This window comes from Haliotis rubra, unplaced genomic scaffold (assembly GCF_003918875.1).
Source record: "Haliotis rubra isolate DU_JTF1 unplaced genomic scaffold, ASM391887v1 Scf1491, whole genome shotgun sequence".
Classification (NCBI taxonomy): Eukaryota; Metazoa; Mollusca; class Gastropoda; order Lepetellida; family Haliotidae; genus Haliotis; species Haliotis rubra.
This window is the reverse complement of record NW_025765438.1, coordinates 124403-147641: the sequence shown is the minus strand read 5'-3', so window position 1 is coordinate 147641 and position 23239 is coordinate 124403. Positions and strand designations below refer to the sequence as shown.

Below are 23239 nucleotides of genomic sequence, written 5' to 3'. Positions count from 1 at the left end.
CGGGAGACTTAAAACGTAGTCATGGATGACAGTAAGGTTACGTTTGTGACGTCATCGTGTTTTTGCTTTTATAATGGGCATAATTGTACAGTTATTAGGATTGTAGGTACAAACAAATGGAAGAATGTCCACCTCTGTATTTGTTTCTTTTGTTTTCATAAGTGTCTCACTTGGAACTTGGGATGTGGTGAGCATTATATTGGAGAAACTGGAATGCAACTAAAGGACCGAGTCACTGTACACAGACAACAAATTCGAGATCCTAATGTGTGATGTATAAATGTAAGCAAACACATTCATGAATGCGGGAATGGCCAGTTTACTATCTTTCCGTTTTATCAATTGTTTAACAATGATAAACAATTACGGATGGAAAAAGAACAAATGTTCATCAGGCTGTTTAAACCTAAGCTTAATACATAAGTATAATTTTGTAACTTTCTTAACGTAACTCAGTATGTATTTGTGCACTGAAACCATAATGCATACGCGTCCACCACTATTGTTTCTAACTTTGACGTCAAAAACACGATGACGTCACAAACGTAACCTTACTGTCACCCATGACTACGTTTTACGTCTCGCGCTTCACGTCATACGCAGGATGACGACATAGCTATTACCGTTATGTGTCGCCTATGACGACACTCAGCTTTCATTGTACACCTGAAGAGCCGTTGAACGACGAAAGATCTTGTGCAGATATAAAGGAGATTTGACAAAAGGAAATATCTGGACTCATATTTGATATATTTATTGCTTATACACCTGCAGAATATATATATATATATATATATATATATATATATATTTATAGCTTTATAGCATCTATCTCCAATGGGTTCCTCCATAAAGATGGGGAAGACATATGTTATAATGCGTGTTATTCGTGCGATCATATTCCGTTAAACCGTTAGACTTTTTCAGGTTTCGTAGCTTTACAAATATTAATAAGTGTGTTGGTAAGCAATATGCTTCATCAATATACGGTTTCTTTGTGAGATCATATTCCCTCAAAACAACAAACAGCTAAACTGCGTAGCTTTATTTAAGCACAAAATTGATTTGAGAAAGCCATGCATGCAAGGGCCATTGCACTACTGTTGCACATTATTTCCTTAATTACCTTTAGGGCACACATGTCTTAAAACATTAAGATACCGAAATGTACGCATCATTACACAATCAAGGAAACAAATATATGCGAACAACACTTATCAACAAATGTAAGTGGGTAGTCGTCGAGCGAGGTAGAAAATCGATACACTGGAGTCGTCAGCGTTGCAGTTCCAGGAAGCAAAGGTCACCGTGACCCGGACCGCGTCAGCCTGTAGGATAGTGGGGACAGCATGCAACGTCTGAGCTGGAACTGTAAGGTAATGTATACACATGACCAAACTGACCAGAAACTAGCACAGACTACCTCAAGATGGTAACAAATACCATGGAATATGTTTGATGTTACCATGGTCACATTGTTTATTATGATAGGTCATTAATGTTTATGTAAGTGTTCATTTAGTACATTAACGTAATGGACATGTATCCTGTTGAAATGGTACCTATACTTAAATATTGGGTAATTACTACCAAAAAAGACAAAAGCTATTGGAAGGGCGATGAGGAAGGACGTAGAGTATGGGCGAACACATTTATCGATCAGTAGCTATATTATCGGATAAAATCAATGCCTGATCATTCATATGTAGCTTATGAAGTGGAGATGTCCTTCATTTTGACAACATTGAAGCACAGTATGAGTTTGATCACTGTCTATATTTTTAAGACAGAACACTGGCTCCATCTTTTCTCTATGACAGGAAGGTATAGTAAGTATTTGGCCCTGAAAGCCTATTGCGAGGGTGAGTCAATACTGTTGTTTTGTGATCGTAACTAAGCAATGGGTAAACATCGATATCGAGTTTGTATTTGTAAACATAACCGGGCGAGTAGTTGTAAGCACGAAAACTGACGAGGAAATGTCCTGCTGGGGACATATCGTACTGAGAATGGTAATATACCTTCACTTTCGATGTTTATATGCACGAAAATATACACTATAACTTACACAACTACAGGCCCCTTAACACTTGCCCCCGTTTCCCACCTATATACTCCAGTATTGTACCACACACCCCTTTACACTTTCACAAGTGTTCCATCTATGTACCCCACTACACTACATCGCATGCATCTACACGATTACTCGTCATCTAGCCATTGTACGCCATCCCCAATAACACTTTCCCACCTATATACTCCAGTATTGTACCACACCCCATTAACACTTTCCCCAGTCTCCCACATATTTGCTTCACTATTGACACACCCCATTGACACTTTCACCCGTCTCCCACATATTTGCTTCACTATTGACACACCCCATTAACACTTTCACCCGTCTCCCACATATTTGCTTCACTATTGACACACCCCGTTAACACTTTCACCCGTCTCCCACCTTTTTGCTCCATTATTATACCACCCACCCCTTTACACTTTCACCCGTCTTCCACCTATTTGCTCCACTATTGTACCACAAACCCGTGAAAACACTTTCACTCGTCTCCCACCTATTTGCTCCACTGTTGTACCACACACCCCTTAACACTTTCAGCCATTTTCCACCTATTTACTAAACCATTGTACCACACAAGCCTCTACACTTCCATATGTCCTAGTATCCAGTGATGCGGAAGCAGGCACGTCTCCAATGGTTGAATGATATGAATATGCATGGCCTTTTAACTACTGGTCAAGTGTAACAAAACAAATGGAAGAGATATAAACTGCACATAACAACATTTGTTTATCAACTTTCTCAGATGCATTGTATATTTCCAGCTGTTTTCAGAATGATCTGTGGAGGTGACGCAAAGGTTGAGGATATCTCACCAATTCTTGACGTCCATAAAATCATCCAGGACTGGGCATGGGGTGAATTCATAAAGAGTGCAGGCCGTTTGAGAAGGCCTTTCATCAGAAGAAAACACTTCACTGTTGACGTCCAAATGAACTTCTATCAGTTTGAAGATTCGAAAGCTGAGCTTAAAGACGTGGATGTTGGAGCTGAGTCAAATCCATTTTCCAAGGAAGGAGAACATATGCCCAATACATCCATACTCTCCACGGACTACCATAACGACACTGATATGGACCAGGTATACAAGTTCAGAATGGAACGGGCAAGAAAGGCGAGTGTAAAGGTGACTTTCCAGAAGGGATTTACAATTGGTGGAACGGCAAACTTCTCCATTGGTGTTGTTAATGGTAAACTTGAGACGACACTCAACGTAACCAAAACTACCGAGCAGACATTTGAGGAAACATTGACGTTTGAAACCAATAGTGATATCAACGTCAAAGCCAACACCAACTGCGTGGCCCAGGTTGTCTTCACGGAGAGGGAGATGTGCAAAAGGTTCACAGTTGAGACCACCATGAGAATGCCATCAGGCAAAGCCCCAGTGTACATAAGAAGGAAGAAGGACAAGAAGGTAATGATGTCGTTCAAGATTCAGGATCTAAGACTCATTTTTCACAAGTATAAGGAGGAGAAGGATCCGGATAGGAGAGTGGACTTTGTGAGGGAGACAATTATGTTGAACGGGAAAGAGTACAACAACTATGCGATCAAGCTGACAACGAGGGGGGTCCTTGAAGGAATGAGGCTGTCGGGTCAGACTGTGAGGCTTTATTCAGAGGATATAGAACGTAACGGTAAACGAAAGAAACAGACTGATAATGAAGTTCTAGAGGAGCACATGACTCGACAAATACAAAGTGTAAAAATGTAAATTACTGTCAACATTATGAAGTGAAGTTCAGGCGTTTTCTAGGCGTGCCAGCTTTTTGCTGATTGAACACCTCAGTTTCAGGAAGAAAAATTGTCTTCTTAGGAAAAAGGGGTAACTTGTCTGCTGAGATCTGTACCTATGACTAAACAAGGAAGCGTAGTAAACAATGACTTTTGTAACTGACAAAATGACATGTAAATATTTAAGGCAGGATGTGGCAAATATGTTCCAGCTACTCTGGCTGATTGTACTTATTCGAGTCCATCTGAGAGTGATGGCTGTTTTTGCTATCAGCCAAATAACGGACAGTTTGTAAGTAGTGATATAAACAATTGCTGTTTGCAGTCAAAACAAAACAACTTTCACACACGTACACACGCACACACATGAGATCAACCAGTCACCGCTTCACTTCATGCCTCTGTACCATCATTAAACTTCATCTGTTCTTGTCCAAATTCTTGAACAAACGTGTCTTCACTTAAATATCCCCAGGTTAATGATGAACCTATAGCGAACGGTTATCTGATTTTTGTAACCCTAAATGTACGTACGGTGTGGCTGAAAGAACGTCGGTCGGAAGTGGGGACGATCGGTAGTTCGATCGTTAAAAGATGTCACTTTCTATCCTGTTCCTCGGCAGTAGTAACATAGAACCAGGCCTGCATGACTCAGGTGTCCATATTATGTGAGTTTGATTTTTGGCTGTGTCTTTCCGTGTTGATAAATTTAAGCGCCAAGCCCTTTCTACATCCGTAAGAAATCTCTGCTGAAGGAAAATCAATTGTACAATTCACACTCTATTATGAGTGAGTGAGTGAGTGACTGAGTTTTGTTTTATGCCGCTTTCAGCAATATTCCAGCAACATCATGGCGGGGCACACTAGAAATGGGCTTCACACATTGTACCCATGTGGGGATTTGAACCCGGGTCTTCGCTTTAACCACTAGGCTACCCCACCGCCCACACTCTATTATGAAATTGTGTTTGTTTGCTTGTTTGTTAAACGCCCCACTCAGCAATATTACAACGGTGTGCGGGGCGGTGGGGTAGCCTACTGGTTAAAGCGTTCGCTCGTCACGCCGAAGACCCGGGTTCGAATCCCCACATGGGTACATTGTGTGAAGCTCGTTTCTGGTGTCCGCCGCCGTGATATTGTTGGAATATTGCTAAAAGCGGCGTAAAACCAAACTCACTCACTCATTCACTCACTCACTCACTACAACGGTGTGACGGCGGTGTGTAAATAATCGGGTTTGGATCAGATAATCCACCATCACTGGTCAGATATGTCATAATTCCGAGTTGCTACAAAATAGACACAACGGAAATTGTGTCGATTAAAGTGACTGACTGACTGAGTTTGGTTTTACGCCGCTTTTAGCAATATTCCAGCAACATCACGGCGGGCGATTCAAGTGAGTCAGTATGGTTTTACGCTGCTTTTAGCAATATTCCATCGATGCAAGGCGAGGGGACAGCCTGTACCCAAGTGAAGAATCAAACCCGGGTCTTCATTGCGACGAGTGAACGTTTTAACCACTGGGCTACCCTTCATGCGTGCATGCATGTGTATGTGTGGCTGCTTGTACTAGCCCAGATTTAAGCTGGTTTTAAAGAGCTAGCTCACTGAGATACCATGCCGCAGTGAAGCATGAATACCCCACTCACACACATTATACTGACTTCGAGCCGACCAATCCTTCTTGTACCCATTAATGCCGAGCGCCAGGCAGGGCCCAACAAGTACCATATTTAAGATTGACCAAATCGTTAGCTAGCTTATGTTTTGATAATTCCATACGCATTTAGTTCTCACACGAGAAGGAAATTGAAGAGTAAAGTAATTAATAGAGAGAGATTATTAAAGGGAGAAGGAAATGTATTGCTTTAAAATTGAAGAATAGAGTAATTAATTGAGAGATTATTAAAGGGAGAAGGAAATGTATTGCTTTAAAATGCTTGTGATTGCACATCATGGCAAATCCCAAGAAAGTCGAATACTTCACATCACAGAAAGGAGGACAGCAGATACTCTTGGAGGGATACCGCTACAGACTCAACAACAGGCGACAGACGTGTGTACACTGGAAGTGTGTTCAAGGTGGCTGCTTTGGCAAGTGTACGACCGTCGGACAGTTTGTTCGGAATCAGACCCCACACAACCACCCACAGAAGACCAGGTAGCCCTGAAGATTGCCAGTTCCCTGAGGCAGCGGGTACAGACTGAGACGACGCCAGTTCAGGTGATCTACGATGAGGAGATTTCCCGACTTGACCGAGGTGAAGCAGCAACAGTCAAGTCGTTCCATTCTATGAAGAGTGGACTCTACAAGCAGAGACGGAAGATGATGCCGCCACTTCCCCAGACGCTCAGCGAGGTGAATCTACCCGACTTCTTCAAGGAGACTACAGATGGACTGCCCTTCCTCTGCATTGATGACGGTGATGATGACAAGATTCTCTGCTTCGCCACAAGTGACCGCCTGACCCTCCTGCAAGAAGTGGACACCCTCTACATGGACGGCACCTTCTACTCCTGTCCTCCTCTCTGGGATCAGCTGTACGTCATCCATGGCCTAGTCGGAGGGAAGATGACCCAGTTGGTCTTCTGTCTACTGCCGAATCGTCAACGCCGCACCTATGAACGCCTGCTACGTCTCCTGAACGACAAGATCCAGCAGACAACGGGATCGCCCCTTCAGCCTGATGTCATCCAGACGGATTTCGAAATCGCTGCCATCAACGCTGTTGAGACCGTCTTCCCCAACTGCGACGTCCGTGGATGCTATTTCCACTACAGCCAGGCTGTAGGAAAGTACAGAACCTCGGCTTCAGCGAAGCCTACCAGCAGGATCCTGAGGTCCACAGATGGGTCCGACGAGCAGCAGCACTCCCCCTCCTCCCAGTGGCCATGGTACAAAATGCCTGGATAGAGGTCATGGACGACGCCCCTGCCATTGGACAGAAGGATGAGTTCCAGGACTACATCACCAGCACCTGGGTAGACGACCATGCACGGTTCCGAGCCGGACTATGGAATCACCACGACACCAGCGGCCCAAGGACGAACAATCATCTCGAGGGTTGGCATTCGCATCTCAACAAGACCGTCCAGAGAGCCCACCCGAACATTTTCGCTCTTGTGAAGGTTCTGCAGAAGCTGGAGAAAGCGGAGAGAAATAAGCTGGTGCAGATGGCTCATGGCGCCCGTCCCCACCCGCAAGAGGACGTACACAGAAATTGACCAGAGACTCACTCGTCTGAAGGCCCAGCTGACATCTGGTATCAAGACACCTCCTGGAATTCCTGACTGCTGCAGGATATTTGATCAAGCTAGCTTGAAAACCAAATGACTATGTTGATGAATGTGTGAAACTGTGTGTATACATGTAAATTACTTTTGGTTTACCACAATGACTTTATTAATGAATGTGGTAGTTGACTGTGTGTGAAGATGTATATATGTATATATAATCATGAATCAAATTAAGTTTTAATTACATTTTAATCCAAATAAATGATTATGTTTATTTATGTAAATTTATTTATCTCAAAACAAACTACTATGTGAAAGATATGAATAAAGTTTAAGAAAATTAAGAAAAATATGACAACAATGTGAAAGATATGTATATGAATGTACATATGTATATGAATGACCAAATAAAATGTCTCTCAACATAGAAAGTTACTGTTTTCTATATACTGTAGGCATTAGTGCACTTTGAAATAGGACCATGCCACTTTATTGAAAGGTTGAAGGCAAGTGCAATCAGCAGCACTGGTGCGTAAAGTTGTTTATTTAACACTGTAGGCATTATTCACTGTAGGCATTAGTAGACTCCACCAGAATTACTAGTGCATGGTCCGGTTTGAAAGAAAGATGTGTCTTAGCACGAACGTCATTTATCAGATCGCGGTGTACCTTGAATTTTGTTGTTGTTATAGTTGTGTATATTTCAGGGATTATGGGTATTACAGCATTTGTGCATGTTCCGATGATGTCTAAACATGAACCTAAAATATATTTTTTTAATAACCGTCCAAACTGAGTCAAATACGCATGTTTCGATTTTATCGCAATCTGCAAATTTATACTGTTTGGACTCAACACGCAATTTCCTAGAAATTGACGGGGAAACTCATTTCTAGGAAATCGGCACGACGTACTACATGGTTGGGTTGTTGGCAGTGTGTTGGTCACAGGACGTATCATTTCTGCAAGGCCCGGACTGCCTCAGGCTTGTGCTTCTACTATGTTGTGGTGACCATTCTTTCACAGGTTACATGTACAGACACGTGATGACCCTGAACGGTGTTCAAACATACCAATTGAAACAACTGTGTCAATACTGTAATCGAGAGCTTGTGTAATACACTAAGAATTACTAGTGCGTGGTCCGGTTTGAAAGAAAGATGTGTCTTAGCATGAAGGTGACTTATCAGATCGCGGTGTACCTTGAATTTTGTTGTTGTTATATTTCAGGGATTATGGGTATTACCCAGGTATATAGACAGCATTTGTGCATGTTCCGATGATGTCTAAACATGAACCTAAAATATATTTTTTTATTGTTCTGCAGGGTTTTACTCGAGGCACAGGTATGTGAGTACAGATGCGTTGAATTGTCAATGATTTGGATACTCAGAGCAAAAGTTATTCTGACAAACAATTAACAAAGTCACAGTTAAACAGCGATTAACATATTGTTACTTGGAAAGACAAATGGTTCAGGGTGCTAAATTGAGTCCATCGGACTTGACACGGGGTCGTTAGTGGTGAGCGGACACTGTAGACGGTCTACGCTCCGATGAGTAGACTAAAGTATACAGACAGCCCTTAGTATGTCGTTTTCCCCGAGGCGTGGCATATCGAACGATTACTAAAGGAGTTTTTCTGACTTCTGTCTGGTTTCTCGAATATGGTGAGGGTCTTCCCCATGTCGGGTATGGCGATTCTTCGACCATTTTAACACACTCTTTCCCTGGTTCAAATCCCAAAATACGTTCACAAGATTTACAAAAAGTAACGTTCCTTTAATTAAAGTAATAATGAAATCTTAGATTTCAGTACACCACACTATTTCATTGCCTTACAGAACCCTCATATTCCTGCAAGGATTCTTGAAATTTCTAACGGGGGTCCTCTGTACTACTAGTTTTGCAAGTTAAGTTTGCAAGTTTTCCTCCAATCATTCATGGTACCGTTGTCAAGAATACAATGAGTTTGTAAACAGAAATGATTCAGTGAGTGAGTGATTGAGTGTTGAGTGAGTATAGGTTTACGTCGCTTTTAGCAATATTCCAGCAATATCACGGCGGCGGACACCAGAAGTGGGTTTCACCCATTGTACCCATCTAGGGAATCGAGCCCGGGTCTTCAGTGTGACGAGCGAACGATCAGACCACAAGGCTACCCCACCGTCTGAACTGATTCAGAACAGCCAATGCCTATCCATACCTACCTATAACGCATTTCACCATATAAATATGAAGACATATGGAAAACAATACTCGGCATTGCATTTATCATTTTATTTCTTGTGATACAGGATAATGGGTGCGCCACACGTATACATATGAATAAAAAACTTTATCAATGAAATTTGAACTTCCTTATTATCTAATTTTTAGGTTACAAACAGAAGCTGTGTCAGTAATAAATCAAATATACGAGAAGACAGAAAGAAATTAATAATTTTTTAAAAATCAGAAAAAAACATTGAACAGAACGCGTCCTCGCTCGTACAAAACATATTGCTTGGGACTGTTAGAGAGTGGGACTGACAAAGAGACTGTGCTAAATGTATAAATGGGAGTATGCAATGTCTTTTCTTCTTTTATGTTGAAATAGGATATCCATCTACGACATGGGTTTCACTGCGAGTCCACTGCCGCAGCACCAAATTGTACAGACAATATATCTATCTAAAATGACAGCACGAGCATGGCAGGTATGCTACTTCAAAAAATTTCAAGTATATTGATACAATCTTCATTCGAAATTATTGTGACATTTAACTAACCATTAATAAATCACTGTGTTAAGTGATTGCCAAATTAAGAAATATTCGACGTGGTTTACTCCCATAAGAACTACATCCCATTTGAACTACATCCCACATTAACTACAGGGATTAATTAGGGATTAAGTATCTGAGTCGAGGCACCCCCATGGCATGTAATGAGCACAGCCCATCAGCTCTCCCAGAAGAACTACATGCTTAAAGTCCTATTGACCAGAAATTATGTTGTTGTAAAGGTAATAACCAGAAAGCAAAGGACAAGAGAGAAGGGTATGCTGTAGTTAGTGAATGTTCTTGTATTCATATGATAGAAGAAAAAAACAAGCCAAGAGTATATTGGAATATAGGTAAAGGTATATTGGAGTAAAGGCGAAATATAAACGAATGAGTTTTTAAGTTAAAATAATATTGTTATAGCATGCAACCCAGGACCTCGACGCAGTTGGCTACTTATTGAAGCTGTGTTCTACATGGATCAGATTGATAGGTAATATGTTATAGATAAATAAAACATATCTTCTTAGGTAGACATTTAAACAAAAGAAACAAATACAGAGATGGACATTCTTCCATTTGTTTGTACTACAATCATAATAACTGTACAATTATGCCCATTATGAAAGCAAATCTTCCAATTTTGTATACAAGTGATACTATGAAAAAAGGTTTATCAGTCAGTGTAACAAAATGTCAAACACCTCGATGCGGAACTTGTTCGATCATAACTGACAAAATTTACATTTTGTGAAGGCAAACTATTTACTATCAAAACCAACATGAACCAACATGAACTACATGTTATATATGTTTTATTTGTTTTGTGTTGGGCAAATCCATTAAGCAGACGCAGGTAACAGCATGTAGTTAATATGTGCACTGGATAATGACATGTGTTTTAAGCTGTAGTTCTTATGGGAGGACACCTTCGACGTGCACGTTTTATTATTTTTTTAATTGCTAATTGAAAATAAAAGTTATTCCCATTAGTCGGATGCTTCTTCAGTCAGACAATGGAGTATAGACGAATAAGGCAAACACCACGTCTAAAAGAGCATATTCCAAACTCGACTTACAGGATATAAATATGTAAACTAGTCCCAGTGATTGTTGAGAAAGGTAAAATCCAACGTCACAACATACTCATTATTCTAGTAATGCACAAAGAATTATTATTAGTCCATGAACTCATAACATATTGGTTAGTCCTATTTCTTAATTAACAATTTAACCACCAACAGTTAATCCCTGAACTCATACGAAATATTCTGTAGTCTTATTGATCTTTTTTATTTAGAAAGACACAATCCGTCAGTTACTGCATGTAAACTGACATTTAACAAGTAATCCATGAACTCATTGGATATATTCGGTAGTTCTATTTCTATTGGTAAAGGTAAAATCAATAAATTACAGTGTATTCTAGTAATCCACAACTAACTAACAAGTAATCCATGGAAATATTCGGTAGTCCTAGTGGTTGTTGTAAAAGGCAAAATCAATCGATTACAGCGTGCACATGATTCCAATAATCGACCAATGACTAACAAGTAGATTTCAAATTCATTGGAACTTGTCAGTAGGGTCGACCGGACATTCCACAGTCACCACGTATTCCCCATGAACGGTTTTCTGGAACATGAAACCAACATTTAACACGGCTGATCACTGTAATGCATTATACAAACATGGATTGATGGAAACAACATAAAATATTGTACCAGTTTTCTTCCCTCAACTAGTTGCACATACCTGTTCTATAATCGTTATCCCTGCTGGTTCTTGATGCGATACATGATGAAATTCACGGGACCCAACTCTAGCTCTGAACTTCACTACACTGGAACTGAGGCATTTAATAACATTATATCCCATCGGTTAACGTCTTTATCATGATACAAAATAATGAGACCAAGTCGGGACTTGGAAGTTAAACATGCTGGAACATAGGAATCGATTGATAAATATATAATGATTCGTAGTTCATGTTCACTTCTATTTATATATGTACGTGGCGATCTTTAGATTGCTATGCAGTAACACAAAAAAATAATCTTTCGGGAAAATATTCGATGTCAGATAAAACATGCTTTCCCTTCATTTTGTAACATCACTATCCCAAACAACGATTTAAAAGCTCAAGAAGACTTCTGAAAGCCATTGTTCAGGAATTGAATTATCATCCTTACCTGTTGACAGTTGCTTCTGCAGATGTAGGTTCCTGATTAGCTGCACCTATCTCGTAGATAACTAGATATCTTGAACCTCCAAGGGGTCTGACACTCACTGGAATATTCAAGGGTTTGATCCACTGACATCGAAACTTACATGACAACAAATGTTTGTTTTGTTTGCATTTTTATGTGTTAACAAGTTCTGACAATGTTCCTACAGGTACCAGTGGCGTCAAAATGGCGTAATATTACTTTTTAAAAATACCGCCACTAAAAGATACATAAATGACAGATCCATAGTCCAAATATCTCAAACGGGTATGGACAAACATATACAGGCAAGTAAATGTCTCCTTCATTACTGTACCTGTTTCCAAGCTATGATTTAACGTTGATGCTTACACCATCTCTTTATAAGTTAGCTTTTCCAAGAATGAAGCAGATGTAGGGCTAATGAAAAATAAAATGCCCTCGGAGAAGCTCTTACAAGGTTTCTGAAATTTCTCATAGAGTCCAAATAGTTTGATATTTTGTTTACAATATCTCCACTAACATGTACTTAAATGTACCCACCGCCTGGTCTGTTTGCCATCCTTGGTTCCAACAATGAGTCTAAAACGTAACAAACACATACACGTATATTAGAAGTTCTGAATGTAATTTAACATGAGAAAGGGAAACAATCAATAAGCCATCATTTTAAAACTACTCATTAAAATACAGAGCCATGACGTTTAATAATTTCTTCATAATGATGCCCCATATACTTTAAGATTAACTCAAGGCTATCTGCTCATCCTTAGTCTCCATTTCTTGCTACATGACTTAGTTAAATTGGTATAAGTAGAACAGTGCCGTAAAATTGAAAATACAATGGAATCGGCATAAATTAGCTGATGTTAAACACAATGTATAGTCCAAATGAGTGTGTATGATCTTATGCAGCCTTTAGCGATAATATTATTATTATTATATTTTACACATTAAAGATAATATGCAGCAGAGAGGGTTCGGGTGATCCTGGCACAGTCAGGCTGATTAGGCTCATCATCAGCTCAGGGCCCTCGCCCCCTCTACACGCAGCCCAGACAGTGAAAGGACTTCTCCCAGGAAACGCTGCCTAGTCGAACCCACCAAGAACTTTCCGGAGAATATGAAGGCTCCCCAACACTGCATATTGTTATTATTATTATTTATTATTATAGCACCTTCACCTTAGTACAGCAACGTGCAGTGAACTTGGGCAAGGTGATGTGACTATGTGTCCCAGTCCACCCAGCTGTGAATGGGTACCTCGTTAGGATGGGAAAGCCACAATAACGCGGTGGGCCTAGTGGCTGCAAGAGTCGTATACTCCCAAAGGGAGCTGAGTTTGATAATACGAGATTGCGATTGACATCCAATGATTGAGGGGGAAAACTATCAGCGCCTGGAGCATGCACTAGTTACGTGGATATGTGCACTATATGGATATGTGCACTATATCCACGTAACTAGTGCATGCTCAGGCTGATATTTTCCCCTCAATCGTGGATGTCAATCTGTCTCATGTTATCAAACTCAGCTCCTTTGAAAGTATAGAGACTCTTGCAGCCACTAGGCTACCGCGTTATTGTGGCTTCTTCCATCAACGAGGTACCCATTCACAGCTGACTGGACTGAACACCTAATCACATCACCTTAGCCCTACACTACATGCTATACTCACAACTAAGGTGTTTGCACGTATTCACGTGGCTACCATCTGGTCATATACCAACGGATTCTAGCAATATCATGACGGGTGGCACCAGAAACTGGCTTCTCATATCGTACCCAGGTTGTGTATCGAACCAGGATCGTGACATGTCAAGCGAATGACCACAAGCCTTACATCTATAGTCCAAATTATCATGCAGGCTCGCAAGGATTACACAGACATCTAAATGTTTACCCCATTACTGTACCTGTTTTGAAGGTCTGGTTTAACGCCGCTGCTCACAGGTCTCTGGCGACCAGACAGTATGCCTGTCTCTTTATAGGCTAGCTTTTCCAAGAAACAAGCAGATTGAGGGCTAATGAAAAACAACATACCCCGGATACAACTTTCAGACACAACTTTTATTGTCAATGTATTTTTCACAGCAACCATATATGGACATGGTAAACGTGTTTATCAGCACGCCAACTGCATGGCTATATTTGGCGTCAATACATTTGACATAAGTGATGCATAATGAATAGAACAATGCTTGACCTTGAAGAATCACGTTCTGGTCACATGCGCGGTACACGAACAATAGGTTCTCACGTTGCATAGGCGGATCCAGGAAGTTTCAAAGGGGGAGTCGAACCAAGTCCCCCCACCACCACCCCTGAAACCACCCCCACCCTCCCCCTGGATCCGTCAATTTGTTTCAACTTGTGTTAACAACTTGTTGCATGCAACACAGTTTCAAGAGAGCTGTAGGGCTAGTGAGAGCTGAATGACCGTAAACTTCCTGGTGATAAGGATTTTAAAGTATTTCATAAATTATTTGACAGTATCGTACTTCCGGCTATCACACATGGGGCAGCTGTGTGGGGTCTTCAGAATCACTCGTGTATAAAAGCTGTTCAGAACCGGGACTGCTTTTACGTAGGTGTTAGTAGATATGCGCCAACAGATGGAGTACTTGGAGGTATAGGATGAGTACCCGTAAGCATATCACAGACGATTGCAGATATATGTGTTTGTACAACAACATATTAAATAAAAGGATATTTCTATAGACTTATACGTGTGCCTTCACGGGTGTAAAAACTGGAATTTTAAGCTGAGAAAACTGTTAGGAGACTGCGATTACCGCTATTTGCAAGCTTCATTTCAACCTGGCATAGTTAAGATACGATATTCACGATATATAGGTGTGCACACAGGGGCGTGTCACGCTTAGAAACAGCGTTAGAAAGACATATAGGTATATAGACCCAACCCTAGTATTAAAATTGTATATATACTGAGTCAAAAAAGAAACTTCACAAAATGTAATTTGAAAAATAATGAATAACTTTTTTCTGATGATACATCTATGTATCCAAAATGGGATCCCTATCTTTCGACTCTAGAAAAACGTTAGCAAAACCCACTCAAACCCATCCATTCCTCGTGCAAATGACGTTAGTGCCAAATCAGGTTTTGCACGTGCAGTCGATCACGTGATCTTCGCTTCGAAGTTTTCTTCATATGCACGTGTTTGCATTGGCCTCAAGAATTGACAAAAACACTTTTTAACCACAGTTCTAATGGTACTTGAAATGCCACGATTGTCAAATGTGCAACGTGAACGTGCCGTTGGCATGTTGCAAAGCGGGAAGATCAGTTATTGATGTTGCAAGAGCAATGGGATGCAGCCGTCGTACTGTGTAGGTCGTCTACAATAAACTGGCACCACTTCTGACAGCCCAAGGTCGGGTCGTCCACGTGTGACGTCACGAGCAGGAAACCGTCAAATCGTCCTACGTCACCTACGTGACAGATTTCTGCCGGCTACACGAACCAGAGCTGAGATGTTTAGAGGTCAAATCGGTTGCGGGCTGCCAATCTCCATTCTCGACGTCCATATCGTGGGCCAATATTGACGCCGTTTCATCAACGTCAACGTCTGCTGTGGGCCCAACGTCACCTCCGATGGACCAAGAGAGACTGGAATCGAGTCGTCTTTAGCGATGAATCCAGGTTTACCCTCAGATTCGCGGACGGCAGGCATAGAGTCTGGAGACGACGCAATGAACGGTTTGCCCAATGTTGTGTACAGGAAGTCGACAGATTCGGAGGCGTAAGTTGCATGGTGTTCCCGACTTCTGGTCATCCGTAAAAAACTCACAGCTGCTGCTTACCGCGACCAGGTGCTCACCCCTGAACTCGTTCCTTTCATGGTGGCTCATGGCCCAGGTCTACAGTTCCAGCATGATAATGCTCGGCCGCTATACCGCGATGTTGACACGAAATTTCCTTCAAAACGCTGGAATCAACGTCCTGGTCTGGCCATCGAGGTCCCTTGACCTTAAATCAAATAGAACACGTTTGGGATGCGCTTTGGGAGAAGGCTTCGTGGTCCTAGGAACCAACCTCAGAATTTGCAGGAACTTGGCGCTGCCTTGCAGAGCAATGGCGCAGAATCTTCAACCACGTGTTCACAGAGCATCAGGCAGTCGATGAGGAGACGGTGTTTGGTAGTGGTGAATGCGCGGGGCGGCCATACACGATATTGAACGGAGAAATTTCATTTTTTATTCCTGTGACTTGACATTCCGTATACCCATGTTTTGGAACGGCGATGTAGCCTAATGGAACTGATTATGGCAATGTCAGTGTATCGAGTACATCACACAGATCTCAGCAATGACATAATAACAATTTAACCATCTTACCATCTCTTGTTCTTTTATAGTGCCCTGAAGAATGGATGTGAAGCTTCTTTTGTGACTCAGTATAGTACTAGGGTAGGGTCTATATACCTATATGTCTTTCTAACGCTGTTTCTAAGCGTGACACGCTCCTGTGGGTGTGCATGGATGCAAAGGATTAATACAGGGAAGTTAAGAACCCATAAGACTATGAAGGACAATGTATATTGATAGGGTTTAGAAATTACTGTCATGAAAGGCTTGTGAGTCCCCTTTAAACTAGCAAAATATAACACTAATAATAAAACACTATATGAACACAGTTATGACCTTTGGTTTGCAAATAGCCACATGAATGTGAAGCGTATATAAAATATGTTGCTGAGATTAATATAACATTGTGAAATTCGTAACAATTCTTCAAAGGCATTTAGAAGTTGGTGTAGTAATACAAGACAAACATTATGGATAACAACTTCTTGGTTTATTGTGCATTGCAGGGATATTCATATTAAATGAAACTCCGAGAACACGTAAGGTTGGTGTAAGTTAACACTAATCACGTACAGCACGTGCATTTACTTCACTGTTACAACTACTGCGCGTTTCCCCTAATAATACAAACCAATAATAACGATTTGAATCTATGATCGTTTGTTAAACAACTTTTATCCTAAGTTGAATAAAATTTTGAGAGTTAAAAGTTCAATTGGCAAGGTAAAATTATAAGGATTCGCAATCTTAATTTCACTCTATTTGATTTACATTTTTGTTTAAAGTGAAATTCAAAGGTACGCTTTCAGTGCAAACAGACAACACGTAAAAGGCTCACATTATTTTTTTGCAGTGATGAGACATACCCTAACAATAACGTATGTCAGATTCTCGGGAGCGTCAAATTCAAGTACTTTGTGACAGGACATAATTCTTCTGGGCCATTTTATTCTCATATGGTTGTTTGTTCTGGACACATAGACTGAATGCTTCGTACATGTTGGTCAGAGTGATGATTGTGTGGTCTTCCAAATTTGATCGGGAGGTCATTCCTTGTGTTTATAGTTGCTGGATAACCCTGCGTATGCTGCTTACTTCGCTATTAGATAGTATCCTTGTAGCTGTTCGGTTTGGTGTACTGAAACCCAGCATGAAATATACGACCACCATTAGATGTTGGAAAAAACAGTATGAACATTGACGTTTGCCATTTTGACAGGTTTACTGAACATGTCACTTTTTTATAGCCAATGATTGATTTTAATCAAAGTAGTCTAATATATTGAGTAAGTATACACAAATTCGCCACGTTCATTGATTTCAAATAAAGTATTCATTTAAGTTGAGTAAATATGAATGACATGACAATCATTAAACACAGTTCACCAAGCTATAGTTTGAGCCTGGGGACCTTAATTGGTGGGTACATTTCAGAAACAGACTATAATCCAGCAGCCCTAATCCCCCTGATCTTCCACAAAAATATTTTGAGCTAACTGAAAACACCCCGCCCTGATTCCCTACACCAAGAAGGATGTTACGCTGACATGCACATACCCGGGGCAACGTATTACCAGGCTCACTCAAGCTAGACGGCCGTTGTGAATCTCATGGTGACCTTTCTCTTGAGCCTTGTCAGGTTATATGAACTTGCCTAGTACATTTGCATATCTCACAGTATCGGCCTGCCTCTTTGAATGCATGTGTACACAGATATAGGGTTTTACAGACACTCTATGTACTCACAGATCAACAGCACTCAGAAAGACGAAGCCCGACACTGGCGCAACTGTTATGTCTAAGTAAGCCTTGCACGAAACAAAATATACAGACACACACAAATTTATCATTTGGGTTTTGATTCTGAGTTCTTGGTAGTGTCATTCACAAGTTAAGGGTCTAAACCAGTCCTATGCTCATGTTTTTCAATACAAAAACAAACATAAGTGTCGATGATGCACTGAGATTATCAACTGAGGGAGTGAGTGAGTGAGTGAGTGAGTTATTATTTAACGTCACATCGGCAATATTTCAGCCATATCGTGACGAGAACATTTGATATTGAAATGTAATATGTGTATAATATAAAACACCTGCCAACGAAGGGCAGTAAAACAACTAGAATATCACAATTAGATTTAAAACTAGTGTGGAAGGTTAAAACTAATAGCACTATTAGGACAATACAAGATAAAAACAGGCTATAGATCGCCAACAACCGAAGGTCGATCACCATACTAGGGACCATGGGGACTTACAGTACCTTGGCTACCTGCATGGACCCTAGTTGGATTTACACCATCCCTTCAGCTGCTGGCGATTGTCAGAAATGTTAGCTACAATTAAAATGACAAAAATGCTACGTTTAAAAATCCTGGTAAGTTTAAATTGACTTTCGAAGTTTTGGGACTTACGTACCCTCTCAGGGGGACAATAATTTTACAATACTTCAACCCCCTTGAGAGTACAGCCACCAACAATCTAAGTTACTTATCAAACTACCAATCATTAAAACACAGCTATATACAGAATATATTAATCAAAATTCATTAATGAAATCAATTTCTTTTAAAAAACCAAGAATTAAATAAAGATGAACAGAATTAAAAGATCCTTAACAGTTTTAACATTGAAATATTTATCCCTTATGATGGAGAATTCAACACAGTCAAGCAGGAGATGCTTGACTGTGACTCTCATCACAAGGGATACAAAACGGAGGATCTTCACCATTTAACAAATATTTGTGAGTATACCTTGTATGGCCAATACGACATCGTCGCATGATGACCTCTTCAAATCTGGACTGACAACCCAAGTAAGTGTAACCGATATTGGGTTTTATTTCATGCAATTTATTAATACCTACTTGGTGTGTCCACTTCTTCTGCATCAGATCACGGATGAAAGTTCTAATGCTAGCTTTGTAATCAGAGTATGGAATAAGAAGTGGTGTCACAGATTTGTTGAGTGCTGCCTTAGCAGCAAGATCAGCCATTGTGTTCCCAGAAATGCCAACGTGGCTGGGTAACCAACAAAGACGATGTCGCATTGGCCAGTAGCAAGCTCATTATACAATTCAATAATTTCTAATAAAAGTGGATGTTTACAAGAAAGATTTTTAATAGCCTGAAGACAAGAAAGAGAGTCAGAAAATATTATATATTGTTTATGTTTGGGATGTCGTTGAATATATTTAAGAGCCGCTAATATGGCGTTTGCTTCTGCTGTAAAAATAGAGCTGTTATCTGGTATTCTAGAAGATATTGTTCTGGATCCAATGACCGTGGCACATGACACCGCGCCACCGTCCTTGGACCCATCTGTAAATAAGGATTTGTGTGTATTATATTTAGTTTTTAGTTGATTATATTCTTGTTTATATTGTAGTTCATTAGTTTCCGATTTCTTAAACTGTGTCAAAGTAAGGTCAACTTCAGGCCTAACCAGTTGCCAAGGAGGAGAAGAAAGAAGACGGGAAGGAGCTATATTTCCCAGCTCAATGCCGGCAGCGGACAGGAATGGCTTAATTCTGTGCCCAAGAGGCGGAAGAAGAGAAGGTTTTTTATTGTATAAATCCTCATAGACGGGATGAAAGACACAGTTAAATGCAGGGTTAGACTCGCTAGAATAAAGTTTAGTAATGTATTGTAAGGATAATTTTATCCGACGTTGTGTAAGAGAAGGCTCATCTGCTTCAACATATAGACTATCAATAGGAGAGGTTCTAAAGGACCCAAGACAAAGTCTTAGGCCTTGGTGGTGGACAGAATCAAGAAGTTTTAAGTTGCTTTTGCAGGCTCCACCATATACGATGGAGCCATAATCAAGCTTCGAGCGGACCAATGATCGATATAGGTGGAGAAGGGTAGCTTGATCCCCTCCCCCACCTTGAATTAGACACGACTTTCAACAAATCAAGCGCCTTCAGGCATTTAGTTTTTAGGGATTTAATATGCGGCAAAAAAAAGTTAAATGGGAGTCGAAAATTAGACCCAAGAATTTGGCCTCCTTAACAACTTTGATTGGAGTGCCATTTAAAGATAGTTCTGGATCTTTATGCGGCTTATATTTTCTACAAAAGTGTAGACAATTAGTTTTGGACTTGGAAAATTTAAAGCCGTTTTCAAGACACCATTTATTTATTTTATTTAAACACAACTGCAATTGCCGTTCAATAGTATGCATATTTTTACCACGACAAGAAATATTAAAATCATCCACAAAAAGTGATCCATCAATTGAATCGTTTAAAACCTTGGATAAACTGTTTATCTTGATACTAAACAATGTGACAGACAAAATACTGCCTTGAGGGACACCTTGATCCTGATTATAATGATCAGACAGGGTTGAACCCACTCGGACTTGAAATTGTCTGTTTTTTAAAAACTGTGATATAAAGAGAGGCAAAACGGCCTCTCAAACCGAAATCATAAATCCTTCAAAATGCCATGCTTCCAGGTCGTATCATAAGCTTTCTCGAGATCAAAGAAAATTGATACAGCATGTTGTTTATTAATTATAGCATTCTTGACAAAGGATTCTAAACGTACCAGATGATCAATCGTACTACGATTTTTCCTGAAACCACATTGAATATTTGTAATCAGGTTATTGGTTTCAAGATACCAAGTTAATCTATTATTCACCATACGTTCCATGGTTTTACAGACACAGCTAGTTAGAGATATTGGTCTGTAATTAGACGGATCAGTATGATCCTTGCCAGGTTTTGGTATGGGGACAACAATGGCATTACGCCACGAGGGAGGAAAATTTCCAGACGTCCATATTTTGTCAAATATATCTAAAAGTGTGACCAGACATGGTTCAGGTAAGTGTTTCAGTAGCTGGTAATGGATATGATCATCACCAGCTGCAGTGTCATGAGCTTGCGCAAGAGCAGTATGTAGCTCATGTACTGAAAACACTTCATTATAATCTTCACCGTTATTTGATTCGAAATTTAGTTTAGTCTTTTCCTGTTGTTTCTGGTATTTCTGAAACTCAGGGACATAATTTGCCGATGAAGAATTTTTGGCAAGAGTTTCGCCAATTTTATCTGCAATTTTAGACTTGTTTCTAATTAAATTATCACCATCTTTAAGATGATGAACAGCAGATTTGGAACCTTTGCCTTTAATTCTTTGAACCATGTTCCATACTCTGGACATTGGCGTACGTGAATTAATTTTGGAGACATAATTTCTCCAAGATTGTCGTTTGTTTTGTTTAAAGGTACGACGCGCCTTTGCATTGAGTATTTTAAATTTATTCAGGTTATGGACAGTTGGATGATGGCGGAAATAACGCTCTGCCTTTTTCCGCGCTTTTCTGGCTTGCCTACAGTCTGTATTAAACCATGGTTTCCGTACATGTGGAGTCGTAGAGGACTTTGGTATACACTCATCAGCTATTTTATTTAAGACGTCAGAATAAACCTCAATAGGATCTGTTATATCACTGAAATATTCAGTTTTTAGTTTAGATGTGGACAAAGTTTGAAATAGGGGGCCAGTCCGCCTTGGAAAAATTCCATCTTGTATAAGATGTAGAATCAGAGGGATAAATTTCTGATAGGATAGTTGGAAAGTGGTCACTTCCACAGAGATCATTGTGGACTGACCAATCAAATTCATTCAGGAGGTTAGAGTCTGCAAGAGACAAATCTAAAGAAGAGTAAGTGCCGGTTGCAGGATGCAGATAAGTGCTGGAATCGTCATTATATATACACAAGTCATTATTGGATATAAAATCTTCCAGTATTTTACCTTTAGTGTTCGTGCTTGTACCACCCCAGATTGGGTTATGACCATTGAGATCACCCATTAGAATACAGGGTGTCGGAAGTTGGTCATAGAGGGCTTGAAGATCAGACTGCTGGAGTACTGAAGAAGGCGGAATATACAGAGAGCACAATGTAAAGGTAACGTGAAGCGTGAGTCTAACTGCAACAGCTTGGAGATTAGTTGTAAGTGCCACAGGACTATGGATAACATCCTGTTTAACAAGTATTGAAGATCCGCCGGTTGCCCTGTCACCTGGAGGTGAAAAAAGAATGATAGGTATCGAACTGACGTAAGTTAAATGTATCTGTCTGTTTCAGATAGGTTTCCTGAAGACAGAATGCTGAAGGTGTAAAAATCTTGGACTAATAGCTGTAATTCATTTAAATTAACCCTTAGTCCTCTACAATTCCACTGTATTATATTTTTGGAAAAAACTATCTTTTGGTGGGTTGATTGGGGATCTACCCCAAGACTGTCTTGGAGGGCGACAAGCTATGTGCCCTTGGGTGGATGCTATCAGACACATCCATATCCTCTAGTGACCCGAATTTATTATACATCTTTATCTGATCTGACCCTTTGGGTGCTCGATCTGGTTTTGAAGTTTCTGCTCTTGATTTGATTTTGGTCTTTCCGGTGTGTTTCTCTTCTTTCACGCTGAGAACTAGTTGGTGGAATAGAAGCTGGTGGAATAGGAGATGATTGTCCCTGCGAGAGGGTCTGCTGTGCAGGAAGTGATTTCTCCGTCTGAGTAGACTGATCAGGAGAAAAGCGTTTGGGAGCGTCAGAGTTCACCCATGTCAAGTCTGTTTGGCAGGAGTGTGAGGAAGTAAGAATAGTGTTTGTTGAAGAACTTTCTTTATGGGTTGGTACGGTTGATGTGCTGGCGATGGAGGCATAGGTTTCAGTATGTTCTGTAGAAAGAACAAACTTTTTTTGCTTCAGCAAAGCTGATATTTCTGGTATATTTAATCCTGTTTATTTCCATCTGCTTTTTCCACATAGGACAATCTTTAGAAAAAGATGAATGACTACCGTTGCAGTTGGCGCATTTTATAACTATTGTCACAATCTTCTGTTACATGTG

At 40.3% G+C, this 23239-nt stretch overlaps 2 protein-coding genes across 4 annotated transcripts; one reads left to right on the top strand and one right to left on the bottom strand.

The window, feature by feature from the left end:
• Positions 1 to 1296: 1296 nt before the first annotated feature.
• LOC124270029 lies at positions 1297 to 3890 on the top strand. 2 transcript variants are annotated; one of them, XM_046705048.1, is made up of 2 exons: positions 1297 to 1376; positions 2845 to 3890. In XM_046705048.1, exon 2 carries the CDS (start codon positions 2856 to 2858, stop codon positions 3795 to 3797), a length of 942 nt encoding a protein of 313 aa, XP_046561004.1. In that variant the 5' UTR covers positions 1297 to 1376; positions 2845 to 2855; the 3' UTR covers positions 3798 to 3890. The 2 variants fall into 2 exon arrangements, with proteins under 2 accessions (XP_046561004.1, XP_046561006.1); XM_046705050.1 differs by having other exon boundaries at positions 1336 to 1376; positions 2855 to 3890.
• A 7325-nt stretch (positions 3891 to 11215) lies between these two features.
• LOC124270039 lies at positions 11216 to 14163 on the bottom strand. Of its 2 annotated transcripts, none has more exons than XM_046705063.1 (5): positions 14072 to 14163; positions 12572 to 12610; positions 12014 to 12110; positions 11577 to 11670; positions 11216 to 11456 (listed from the first exon to the last, which is right to left on the bottom strand). In XM_046705063.1, exons 1-5 carry the CDS (start codon positions 14127 to 14129, stop codon positions 11388 to 11390), a joined length of 357 nt encoding a protein of 118 aa, XP_046561019.1. In that variant the 5' UTR covers positions 14130 to 14163; the 3' UTR covers positions 11216 to 11387. The 2 variants fall into 2 exon arrangements, with proteins under 2 accessions (XP_046561019.1, XP_046561020.1); XM_046705064.1 differs by lacking the exon at positions 14072 to 14163 and adding an exon at positions 13945 to 14065.
• Positions 14164 to 23239: the final 9076 nt, after the last annotated feature.